General features: G+C 38.4%; 1 protein-coding gene across 5 annotated transcripts in view; it reads left to right on the forward strand.

The window, feature by feature from the left end:
- The window catches only part of TANC1 (tetratricopeptide repeat, ankyrin repeat and coiled-coil containing 1), a 95,605-nt gene that overhangs the window by 39,202 nt on the left and 43,513 nt on the right, over positions 1-12,890 (forward strand). For all 5 annotated transcript variants that reach the window (XM_056350075.1, XM_056350076.1, XM_056350077.1 and 2 more), the window contains one exon: positions 12,072-12,173. In XM_056350075.1, coding sequence (XP_056206050.1) covers positions 12,072-12,173 — 102 coding nt within the window. The remainder of the gene's footprint in view (positions 1-12,071; positions 12,174-12,890) is intronic.

Raw genomic sequence — 12,890 nt, forward strand, 5'->3', positions numbered from 1 at the left:
AATGTTGTTTGTGGCTTTTACAATTAATTTATTTTACTTGTATCTACATACATAAATGTATTAATAGATAAATTGCTGCTGAAGTTGTGACAGGAAACCTGTTAATTTTCACTGGTTGTGTCCTTAGTAATGACCATGTACTTATGTGTGAGCTTTGCTAAATAAGGTGCTCCATCTGGTTCCCTTTTTATCAGCATTCTGTACATGTAAATCATTCCAGCACACTAGCATCACTTGGGTTCATTCAGGTCAAAGTTTGAGCGTCAAGTGAAATTGTCCATATTACTATTGCTTGTGGGAACACTCAACAGTTTTGAGGTTCTTAGTTGTAAAGTTTATGAGGTCTAGCAACAAAGAGTGTTGAAAGTTGGGTTTTGTCAGCACTGAGAGATGTCTTCATTAATGACCCATTTTACATAAAGTTAAAGAAAAATGTTGCTCAAAGAATTGTCACAGGATAGTAAATACAATTTGTAAAAGGTGTTCTTGGTTTAAGTTGCCTATCAGTATTTATTTTTTCCTTTCAAAACTTGAAAATAATAATCTCACTTCATCTTTAAATAATTTCAGATTGGTTTTGACAGTTCATGTAAAAATTTTGAGCCACAGAATGGTATTTTGTTTTGTCCCTTACTACAAGTGATTTGTGTGCTAAACAACTTCACTCTATCTTTTAAAGTCCTTGTAATGGAGAAGAAAATGGGATTTCTGCCAAAGACTGAAGTGAAGGTCAGGGTCTAACCTTTAGGTTTTTTTACTGTTGGGAACTTAACTGTATTCTAGGTACATTTGAGATAGTATCTTACCAGCCTTCCTATTCCATGATTAGTTTAGTCACACACGTTTTTATCAGCAGAGTATAGGCTGCTCACAGTTTCTTCTGCAAAGAATGTGTAACAGTAAATTTTGAATGAAAAGCCATGGTCGTGATGACTTCAAAGTCATTCCACTGTGATATATAGTCAAAGAAAAAAATTTAAGATTATGAAGTGCTGTGAATGCATTGACATTTATGTATCATTAATTTGTACAAATATGTAACCAGCTGATAGGATGCTCACGGAAACATCTGTGCTATTGCTTTGACTTTGAACAAAAAATAGATGATGGAAGATGTTTTAATATAAATTACCTGTCTAGCATCTGGGGCAGGAGTAATAAAAAAAGACACTATACTAATGTACTGATTTCAAAGCACTTTGTTTTAGTAGCTTATAAATAGTGAATTAAAGATTTTACAGGTTATGGTGAATGAAATAAGAAAGGATTGCATGGAGAGTATTCTGAAGTTAAGATGTAGTGATTAAGTTATCTAACGAGTGGTAGAACAAAATTCTAATTTCAGTCCTGTTAAGACAAAGCAGCTACTTAGAAACATATTTTGCAATGTAAATCAGATTGTTAATAGGTTTGAAGTCTTTGGAACTGTAATAGAATAGAGGAGATGTCCCTTGACATGTATTCATTGATTCTACCTTTGTTTCTGTTTTGTGGTTCTGTTCATTTATCCCAGGCATGTTGATGGTCATATATACATATCTATATGAAATATATCTATAGATATCTTGCATAACTTATTTCCTTGAAGTAAAATTCTATTTAGTGTCTACTAGACTGAAGCAGTGTACTGCGTGTATACTCAGTGGTAATGATTAAAGAGTATATTCACTAAATGCTACCCAGGTTTTAATGAAGACTTTTTCATAACTGTTAATTGAGTCTGAGTAGTTTTAGTTAAAAATTTTGGTTAGTAAATTAAAAAGTCAGATCTTCCTGACAGTATGTTTCAGAGTTATGAATTAAAAAAACAAAAGTTGTAGTTAGCCATTAGTTAGTTGTACTAATGAAAACATCTGTATTTGAAGGCTTCATACTCATATATTTCTACTTTTCTAGCAAATTTGTCTGTAACTCTACCTTACATTTATCTAGTCCTGCATGTGTATTTGCTGATTTAAAAATAGCTACTTAATTATGATTATATGATCAGTGAATAAAAATATCTTTTCCTGGTTAAATAATTGTAATGCATGGAAGAACATTCTGCAGTAAGAAATGCACTGTAAAATATTTTACATTTTTGGTGTAACTAGTACAGACATTCAGACTCCTCCATGGAATTACTCTTGTTCGTGATGTCTAGAACAAAAAAATCATCAGTGTAAATTATGTGACAAGTTTCTCGTACTGCTTTTGCTTTCGTTGCCCTTTCTTCATATTTCCAAGTGGGTGTTAATTTTCAGATTACCCCCTTCAGAAGGGAATTTCTGGTTTTGTTTTTTGATATAATTTTCCCTCTTTGCTTGGCTTCACTACTGCCTGACCAGCAAGTATTTCTGTACGTTGTCCTTCCTTTAAAATGCGTCAGCATTTTGAGTAGGACTTGAGCAAAATTTTTCCTTCTATAATTGCTTCATCCACTCACAATCTGGTTATCCATCACCTAAAACTGTTGAAAAAACAGCATTTTAGTTTCACCAAAAGTGATTTAGTTAATGATGGACGTATGTTTTTTACTGAATTTCCTATCTGTTTAGAAACTTGCACACTCATAGATAGATGGTGCTTGAAAGAAAGCAAATTCTTTCAGTGTATTTTGTTAAGCAAAAGGTATTGCAAACATTTTGAACATGTTAGTAAATTTTGGTAGTTTAATGTATCATTTAGCAGTAGTACCATATGAAAAACAGCAACAACAACAAACAAAATATAAGGCCAGTTTGTAAAATTACATTGAAGCAGTGTATAAATCCAGACAAATTGTTTAATTTATAATTTAAAATAATGGAAAAGTACAGCCCCCCCTCCTTCTTGTCGGGCGTATTCATGTGAACATTTGCTAATCTGAAAGGTTATTTTACTTTCTAGGTTGCTTCAGGATTTTTTTTTTTTAGTTTTTTGTGTTTTTTTTTAAATTAAAAATGCAATGGTAGGAAAAGGATGTTATGCTTGAAACTATTTTCTCTGTCAATGTTGTATACCTCTGTAGTTTTCTACTTCAGATGACTCAGAGTAGAATGCTTTTACCAGTATGGATTAGCCACAGAGGTACTGTGGGGAGTGTGGTGTTTTCATTGTGTCCCTTTAGACTAAGGGAATTTTGTTCCATCGTAGGCATATTTGTTCCGTGAATAATGTAATTACCACTTCTCAGGCTGGGACTCATGTCTCTCAGAAAATCACGTAGATACCTTAATGTTTAGCAAGTTGGAGGCATCTGTTTGAAATAATTTGGAAATTGCTAGCCTGAGGACCCCCTGGACCAGCACAGGACTTTCTGGTTTTGGTGTCTCTTTGAAACTGCTGTCCTGATCTCTGGCATACCACTTCTCGTTTCCTCTCTCTCCTGGTAGGGGCTCAGGCTTGAGCCTGAGCTGATCAGTCCTGTATGCTGAGACCAGTATGCTGGCACTGTTAGCTGTTCTGTTGTTCCTGTCACGATGGACAGGCATGATGACAAATGTACACAGCTGAGAGGGGCATCTTTGCTGCAGCACATGTGTGGTCATAGCTGCTTTTCTGCTCATCCATCTGCAGCTAGGTCAGCCACTAGAACCTTGTAACAATTGGGCAGGCAAAACCATGGGAGAGCAAGGCAAACTTTGCTGGAACACAGAAAGCTGCGCAATCCCGTTAACACAATTTACTGTGAGTGACACTGTGTTTTGATTATTTGCATAGGAGGTAGGGGAGCTTTTTCTTTGAGTAGAGCTTGGAAGAGTACCAGTGTTTCTGGCCCCAGTTCAGTCCTCAACTCTAAATATAAAAGGAGGGAAGAGACAAACTATATCTTAAATTTCTAAGGTACGTAAAATTATCACAGAACTAAAGCAACTAGTTCATTTGGAGTCAAAAGCTTCCTTAATGGAACAGTTCATTGAGGAAGAGGTGGATAAAAGAGCAGAAACAAACAGAACAAGGAAAAAGTTGTCAGCAGGACAACTTGGGGGAGGGGAGTGGGAGCAGTAAATGAAAAACTGTCACAGTAAGTTGAGTTTCTTCTACTATAAAGCTAGAATGAACATTGCTTGGATTGGTAATTGTACAGGTGTGAAACTAAACCAATGTTCAGGTTCTTAAAGGGGTAATGGTTGTACTCTGATTTAGGAGGGCCAAATAAAAGAATTAAAATGCTGATTTATAAAGGACTTTCAAAAAAATTGGTTGTTGAAATTTAAGGTGTGAATGAAGGATGCTGCTGCCCTTGAATTAAAAGTTTACAGACTTAAATTATTGATACAGTCATGCTTGAACAGAGGAAGGAAGCAGCTTTGCTTTTAAAGACATCAGTGAATGCCAAAGATGACTGCTGAGTCTTCCATAACTGTGCAACAGAACTTTTAGTTAGTTTTTAAATTACACTTAAATTAAAACTTTTAGTAAATTAATCAGCATACCTGACACTTGAGGCTAGACTGGGTAAGAGAACTGGTTTCACCTAAGGCTTCAGTTTTGTGCACTGATCTTGAGAACACTGGGAAGCAGCTCCTCTTGCTTGCAATAAGCTATCCAAGTGCAAGGTCTTGCACATGCAATCCCCAGTACCAGTGCAGATAGAGATTCATTTAATGCTGAGGGAGGGAAAGCCAGTTCAGAGGATTAGGAAGGGCGTGCAGAAGTTACAATAATCTACAATTATTGTAGTTACAATAAAACTAGCTCTTCTGCAGTCAAAAAAGCATTAAAAATTACTTGGAAAGCAATAGATCATTTTTAAAAAAAGTATTGTTAGGGAATTGTAAAATTAAATATGTTAAATCTGTAGTTCATCTACCACAGGAAGATACTGGTGTAGCTCTAGTGATACCAACTTTAAAAATTACTCTAGAGCTAGGAAAGCCCTAGAGAAGGGCTGCAGGAATGAGTAAAGGTGTGGAATGGCTCTGAAGACAAATTACCTTGATAGATTTGACTGGTATTTTTCTGCCTGGAAGAAAGACAATTTGTGGGGAAAGGAGACAGTATGATTGCTATTTCATGCCATGTTGAGTTAATGTGTGGATGGTGCAGACTGTTAAAGAAGGGTTGGGATGAATTCTTGGAAGGAAGATCCATCTAGAACTTTTAAACAGAAAGTGACCACTTCTGATTCAGGAAACAATAAGTCACTTAACACAAGTCAGGAAAAGTCTACCAGGGAAGTATGTTTTCCCTTAGCTACTTCTCTGCTGTTTGCTGCCGATAAAACACTGTCCCAGATGAACCTTTATCAGCCATCTTACACTTTTGGGAAAGAGCTTCCACTGTGCAGATAAAGATCACATTTAAATGGGTCCTTTTTCATCCATGGATTAATTCACGTGTTCTATTTTAGATTAGTGCATGAAAATAAATTTACAAATCTTCCTAGTTAATCGCAGTGTTTATCAGATTTGCAGGTACTGTAAGTCACTTCCATGTTACTTTGTGATGAAGAAAATTCAGTCAGGGGTCTCCTGCACAGCCTGAAGTGCAAGTGTTAAAAAATACATCCTGAAGGAAGGTACTTCCTTTCTGATCTGATTTTACATGACTGCTACAGCTTGTTCTGGTTGTTCTAGAATGGTTGCTTGTTGTTGTTCAGCTTTGCTACATCTAATTATACTTCTGCTCACAAATGGCAGATTTGGACGACTGTCTCCTTAAAGAATGCGATTTTGTTGCAAGGGAATGTATTTTTAGCTGGTTTCACCAGGGCCCGCGCCCCGGGTTTTTGTTATGAACTCGCGTTGGAAGAGCCCCCCCTGGCGGTGGTTGGTAGCTAAGCGGTCTTTTAGGCTCATAGTCCGTAGGCAGGGATACAAACATATGTTCATATATGAATTGCATTTCCTGCCCAGTGTTTCTTAGCTAAGGAATTAGGTTATCACCGTATTACCATATAGCACTTTTAAGGTGCAAATCTGAAAGAACAGGTAGGTCCAATAATGGAATGTCTCAGTGCTCTTGTAGAACCGGCTCATACCTGGGGCACGATGGTTGGAGGCCTGTGATGTAGCAGGTCACTTTTTTGGGTTGGTTGCAGTGTGATGGGGCAGTGCGTTACCCTGGGGAGCCTGAGGCTGAAATGGAAAGCATTGCAACTTGTCTTTAAAAGCGGTCATCAGCCTTGAAGTGTTCATGAAAATGAGCAAGAAATCAATGTAGTTTTCAGAGACTTAATGGAGCATTTGAGACTGTTTATTTAAAAACCCACAGTATATTTAGGCAATGACACTTGCAGTCATACAAAATGTCCCATGCTTCCTTTTGTGAGCAAAGTGCTGGGATGTCTCGGAAAACTTTGGCGTGCCCTTGAATTTTGAGCCAAGTAGAAGGCTGCTATTTGAAGATCCAAATTGAAGACAAGAAAACCGCCTTATCAAGGGCAACGTGGTATAGTTAGCATCAGTCCTGCAGTCTCTCTCCAGTGCTTTCTGAATGGGGTTTACTCCGTGAGGGAGACTGCAGACCAGAAAGAGAAGTTGAAAGCCTGAAGTGCAGTCCTAAGTTACCTGCTAGCGGTGAGGAGGAAGAGAATAGGGAAGCCAGCCCGCTGGAGTTGTTTGCCGTGAGCAGCTTAACACACCATGTACTAAGAATAGCTGGCAAGCCAGTTCCGTTTTATCCAAAAACTGCCAGCACTGTCAAGTGAGGTAGGTGAGTACTTCTCCCTTTGTTACTGGTCTGGGAGGAGGAAAGTAAAACCTGAAGGGCTGCAGTGGCAAAGTAGCACTTAGCAAGGCAGTAGCACAGTGAGGTGGTTATCCACTGGGACTGAAACTCTGTTCCTATTTTGTTGTTTGTTTGGGATTTTTTTGGTGGTCTTTTTTCTCTGATTCTAGTATATTATAGGCTATTCTATTTTAAAACTGGGGCTTTTTTTGTTGTTATTAAGGTTGTTTCTTTGTTGTTGTGTAATAGGACATTCACCTTTGTTTTGAAAACTCTACCTTTGGTTATGTTTTCTGTATTTAACTTAAGGAAAGGTTCTAGCTGTATCCTCCATTACTTTCTTGAAATCTCATTGTAAAACTAATTAGAAGTCATCACTGGTCAAATGCTGCAGTAGCATCTGTGGTTGTAGTTATAGCTGTCCATGTATATTAAAAGAATATGTAGCTGTAGACGCTGAGGCATGGTCATGATTGACAAACGTTGGCTTCAGAAATAGTGAAAAATTACTTTCACAGTTATTTGGGATTTTACCAGTAAGCTTTTATCTGCTAGAACTCTTTTGTGTCGTGAGACTTATGCTTCTACTTGATAAGCTGGTCAGCTTTTGTGGGAAGGAACGATCTTGTTTAGTGGCTTGGTAACTGAGCCCCTTTCTCTTGGAGCCTCTTTTCCTTAGTAAATGAGAGAACTGAGCTTGTTATACAAATCCTTTAACAGATGAGGTTGTATTTGTAAAATCAGCTTTTCAATCTGGTACTTCATTCATGATATTGTAGTTTCTACATAAAAGTATACTTACCTGAAATATTTTTTCACTCCTTTCTTTGTAGAAATGTGTGTTTTCTTAGTCAAAACAGTATCTAATATGTCGTTTTATAAGCTTAAGGGATTGAAAGACTATAAACTGTAATTTAAAAACCCTTTTCATATCAATTTGAGTTTTATGTGAAATCTTTGTAAGCTACATGATGAATATTTAAGTGCTTCCATCAAAAATATTGTTCTTTAAAGATTCCTTTAAGATTGTAGTAGGCAAAACTCATGAAGATACACTGGTGAAAAATGGGCATATTAATAGGCCTGTAAAATGACACTGTGGGCTTATCAACCATTAGGACATAGGATTCATTAGTATTTGTTTTGTGTGGGGTCAGTGATTCTCTAACCCGATGTCAGTATACCACTATGATTGTAATGATTAAGTCAGGGAAGTTTAAAAACTATGCCCACAATTTTTTTATATTTACCAGTGATACTTGGAGTGTATAATACAGTGTGATAAAACTTGGACTTGTAGGTTATTTTCCTTACTTTACAGATGTGCTACGTAAATGTCACCGTACTGTTCCTTCATAGGACTCTGTAAAATGTCCTGTTTTCCTTCAATGAACAGGGTCCCTAGAGCAGAGAAGAATAGACATTGTCAGCAGTGGGTCACTGAGCACAGCTGCTTTCTTCGGGAATCGTTTCTGATCCAAGACATCCTGAGGGGAGGAAGGGCTGAATTCATTCACCTGGTGAAGAGGCAGCTCAGTGCAGAGGAGGGAATGTGACGTGGAGGACACGTTTACTCCAAAGATGTACTGTGAACTGCCCCTTGGTTCATGTGCAAGTGCCTCTGCTTTTCCTGGAGCTTCCTGGCGTTGGCTCTGGCCGCCTTTGGAAGCACTGGTCAGTGCTCAGATCCAGAGTTCTGGCAGGCTGCAGTTAGTGTGCACGTGGAAGTAATTGGGACTCAGGTTCTGGATGGCAGCATTTCCTGGCCTGCTGCTGTTTCTGTTCTCCTTAGCCCTAAGTTAAACTGTTTGCAAAAGGAGCTCCATCACCCAGTCCCTAGTTGGCTGTGGGCAGCGTCAGGAAGTGAAATGACTTGAAAACTGCAGGATTTCGTAATAATAAAATCCATGGTCTGCATTGTATTGTAGGTCGGCTTACTGGGTTTGTGTACTGTGTATTGTTTTATGTTTGTAAATAAATAAATGAATAAATGGACAAACAAAAAAAAACCCCAACCCAATCAGGTAGCCTGGTCAGTAGTTTATCACTGAGAGGTAAAAGAAATTAGTTCTTGAATTCATCACCTGCTTTCAGTATGGGCTTACTATTTGATGAAAGGTGGAGTTGGAAACACATCTTGATTTTTAGAGCATCAGTTCCTTACAAGCGTGTCAGTGCAAACTTAACCAGTCCAACCAGAGAAGACATTTGGCCGAGACCTTGGGATTTTGCTTTGATTTAAAGTCTGTTGTAAATTTGATTAAATAAAGGATCTAAAAGGGATGGTTTTTGAAAGCCAAAGATTGGTATGACTTTAAGTTGCGGTAGCTGTGGACTTTCTGTTTGGCAAGTGCTTTTAAAAAAGGCTTCTGAAAGTAGTTTTAATTCTGGACTGTAAACAAAACATGTGACTTGGAAACTGTAATACGTTTGGGCAGGTGAAGGATCTGGGAAACAAGGCATGTATAGCATAATGTTGATAATTGTTAGCGCTTAAGAATTTTAGTACTATTTAGATGCTCCTGATGAAGACCAGGACCCTGCTGTGAGAAGGTCCGGTGTCTTTTTCCACTAAACTTGAACTGCTGAGTGAAATGTTCTGGGAAAGCAAGAGAGGGGTAGTGTACGAAAGCAAGGGGAGAAGAGCTTCCTCGGAGGAGTAGGGAAGTAAGAGAAACTGAGCCTGGCTGGGGAATAAAGTTGCACTGAGATTATGTGAGGAAGTATAGCTGTGACAGCCTGGGGCTGGGACCTGGGTTCCTGGAAGGACAGTTTGGAGTGGGTAGGGTGGAAGGAAAACTTATGGCAAAACTTCTCATTCCAGGATCTGGAATAGTTTCACCAGAGAGCATGGCAGTCCTAACAGCCATCCTTCCTCTGCTGACAGCTGCTGAAAATTCCATTTGTAGTGTTTAAATGCTGTTTAATTACACTTACATTAATATTTTTGGGCTATGCTGGCTTCGTTTAGTCAGATGGGGACAAATGAGGTGCACTTGGTAAGCACCTTTATTCAAGGAGTTTTCTCCTGTTTATTTAGTATGAGGTTCCAGTACCTTCTCTGCCTTCTTAGACTATCTTGTGTTGGAAAGGACCCACAGGGATCATCCAGTCCAACTCCCAGCTCCTTGCAGGACTACCTAATGCTGAACCATACGACTAAGAGTGTCATCCAGACACTCCTTGAAATCTGACGGGCTTGGTGCTGTGACCACCTCCCTGGGGAGTCAGTTCCAGTGGCTGAATCTTTTCAGACAGTTCTGGGTTTAAGAATTTGAACAGCTTAAAGGCAAAGTTATTTGCTTCTTTCTGGTCTGATCCTCTGATATTTAGTACCACATCGGCATTCATCACAGCCTTTTCCATAGACCTTTGGAGTGTTCGTTAGAGGTGCGTTTGGTGTTATACCTTTTTTGCTGATTTGGTCAGAGATTAAAAACATTCACTTCTTGAGTTCTCAAAATATTGCTGCCACTTTGTGGTTGCATTTTCTTCTTTCCCAGGATGTATAATGTAACCTAGCACTTAAGTGTGCAGATAGGATACCACATCTGAGTTCCAGCATTTCGGCTTCTCCTGTTGGAATTTGACAGAATCTAGCTTTCAGGTTCTCTGATTTAAAAATAAAAACCCCAAACAAAGTGCCCCTGTAACTTAAGCTCGGGGTTCTGTGGAGTAGCACGAGAAATGGTCTTCGAGAAATGTGCTAAGTTGTGCATGCTTGCTTTTGAGACCTTGGTTTTGTTTTTATTATGAATAAAATAATAAGAGTAATACACAGAACAGGCAAGATGCAAAAGTGGAACGCTGCCAGTAGAATGGTTTTCATCTGTGCTTTGTCACTGTGGCCTAATGTATTTGGCTGCAGCATGTTGGACATTTTCAAGTGAGAAAAAGACCTTTCCTACTGTTAAGGTGACGTTACATGATAGAGAGAACCTAGGATCATAGCTCTGTGGTACAAGAGGTTGTATTTAAAGACAAAGGGGAAAATCCCTGTCTGTTGCCAGAGCTGGGGAAACCCACAGAAGTACCTCTGGGTTTGTGTTTTGTTAAACCCAGCAGCTGACGGTGTTTGTAGGCACTTCCAGCTGATATTTAGGTTCTTCTGGATGAACCATTGGAATCACTTATCACACCTCAAGCTCACTAAAATTTTGAAAGTTTCAGGTGGCTTTGTTACACACAGTACAAGAAATTGGGATTGTTTTAATGACAATCTAGGATAAAAAATTGGGTTTGAGTTTTCAGTACCCTGATGATGATGTTTCCATTCCCCATGCTATTTAAATATCTTAGCTTTCCAGTGTGTAACTTCACAAGTTTCCCTGTTCATGCTTTTCCAAAACTCAGTGTTGCAAATGCCTTTATTTGTGTGTCTCTATATATATAAGTATATTATATATATTTATATAATATATTTAGAAAATTCTGTTGACATATTTTTTGGGATGTGGATAAATACATGGTGGAGTTTCAATTCTGCAACGTATTGTGCATCAGTGTAGCAGTCTACTGCCAGTACTGCCAGTTGCTGAATTAAAATCAGAATTTCACCCTGTGTTTGTTGTGCAAGCAGATGCTGATTCAGCAGTACCAGTGTACTTTTTCTGGTAAACCTTCAGAAGGCAGCACTTTCCCTTCTGTTAGATAAGTTGTGTAGTTAACATTTCCTCTGGCTGATACTAAACCAGATTTCGTAAAGAGTAGGATCGTACACAGCCTGAAACCAAAGCGTGAAGCTAAAAGTGAGAGCAAAGAGTGAGTCAGTTTAATTTTTGAATATTATGCGTGTGTGTGTGAACACACAATTCTTCTTAATACCGAAGGTGGCATGTTTTACTTGGTGTATAGGTGAACTGGGAATGCTGCTGTTTAATGAAGGCAGAAACCATTAGTAGCCATTGATGTTTTCTTTTGGGTTTTTTGAACTCATCTTCACCATTCCAGGGCACGTGTCAGTATTTGGAGAAAGTACACTGTAATATGAAACTTCTTGGGTTTGAATTATTTAGTGTGTTGCTGTTGCAAGCTGTCTGCCTGTGGTGTCTTTTTCCTAGCTTCAAAGATGCTGATAACAAAAAATCCTTCCTGCTATAATGGAAAACAAAAGCTCTGAACCAAGAAGGCCCATTGAAAGTTATCTCAGTTTAAACGTGAAAAAGTCACTTTACATATACAGCAAACTTTTCAGGTTTGTCACAGCAAACAGGTCACTTATGTTTTCCAGCAGGCTTTGCATTCCAAAAAGCCCAAAGAGAGCGTATGTTTCTCGCAAGAGTGGAAGTGCAGCAGCTCACTAGTCTTTATGGTAGCAGCTGTGTATGTAACAAATAATTCCTCTGCTACTTTTGCATTGTAGAGGATAGACACTCTGAATATGAAACTTGCGGTCCATCTGGAAAAAATTAGATACACTTAGCTCATTCCCATTGCAGGTCCAGTCAGGAAGCCCAAGTATGTGGAAAGCCCTAGAGTGCCAGGTGAGGCGTCTCTACCGCTGAGAAAAGGATCAGAGCAAGGAGAACCCAGTCAAAATGGTAAGAGTCTGCTCAGTGAGACTTTATTTGGTAGAACAGCTGTTCATTTCAGACAGTGATACAAAGAAGGCTGCATAATAAGGAAATCTAATTCTTTATTTGTAAGAATGTTTTGCAGATTTAACATGCTTGTGGTGAGGGGATGCTTGTCATTATGTGATCTTTATGTAACTGTCTCAATTCTTGGAGCTACAAATGTACTGCAAGCAAAACGTCGAGTGTTGTTGACTGCTACATGTGCCAAAGGTCTACTAGAATTTTTCTGAACTTGTTTTTAATTTAAATTGATTCCAAGTGTGTAGCTCTGCAGTGAGTACAATGATTCATTTTAGAAATTTTGTAAAAGCTTGCTAAATAAAAAGGCAGTAACAGTAGGCTCTTGTGTTGGCAGAGCTGGGAAAAGCTACATCCCTAGAGTTAATTGGTACTCTTGGAAAGTTTCACATTTGTTAAATTTGACTAGTGCATAACAGTGTGGCTTTGACAGTGAATGTCATGGTCAAAGCAAAATAACCCATTTGTTGGTATTTGACTGTATGCACTGTAACATTTCATATGCCTTCTATTTCTAGATTAATTCTTCAGTTTAACTGGCCTCATGAAAGTCATTGCATGTAACCAATGAGCTTCCAGCTGAAAAATTCTTTGTTTTCCTTTTGCTTCAATTTTAAAGGAAGCTACAGTTTTAAAAGTCAGTGTTTTCTTTTGAAAAAAGGC

Source organism: Falco biarmicus, chromosome 8, assembly GCF_023638135.1.
Source record: "Falco biarmicus isolate bFalBia1 chromosome 8, bFalBia1.pri, whole genome shotgun sequence".
Taxonomy (NCBI): Eukaryota; Metazoa; Chordata; class Aves; order Falconiformes; family Falconidae; genus Falco; species Falco biarmicus.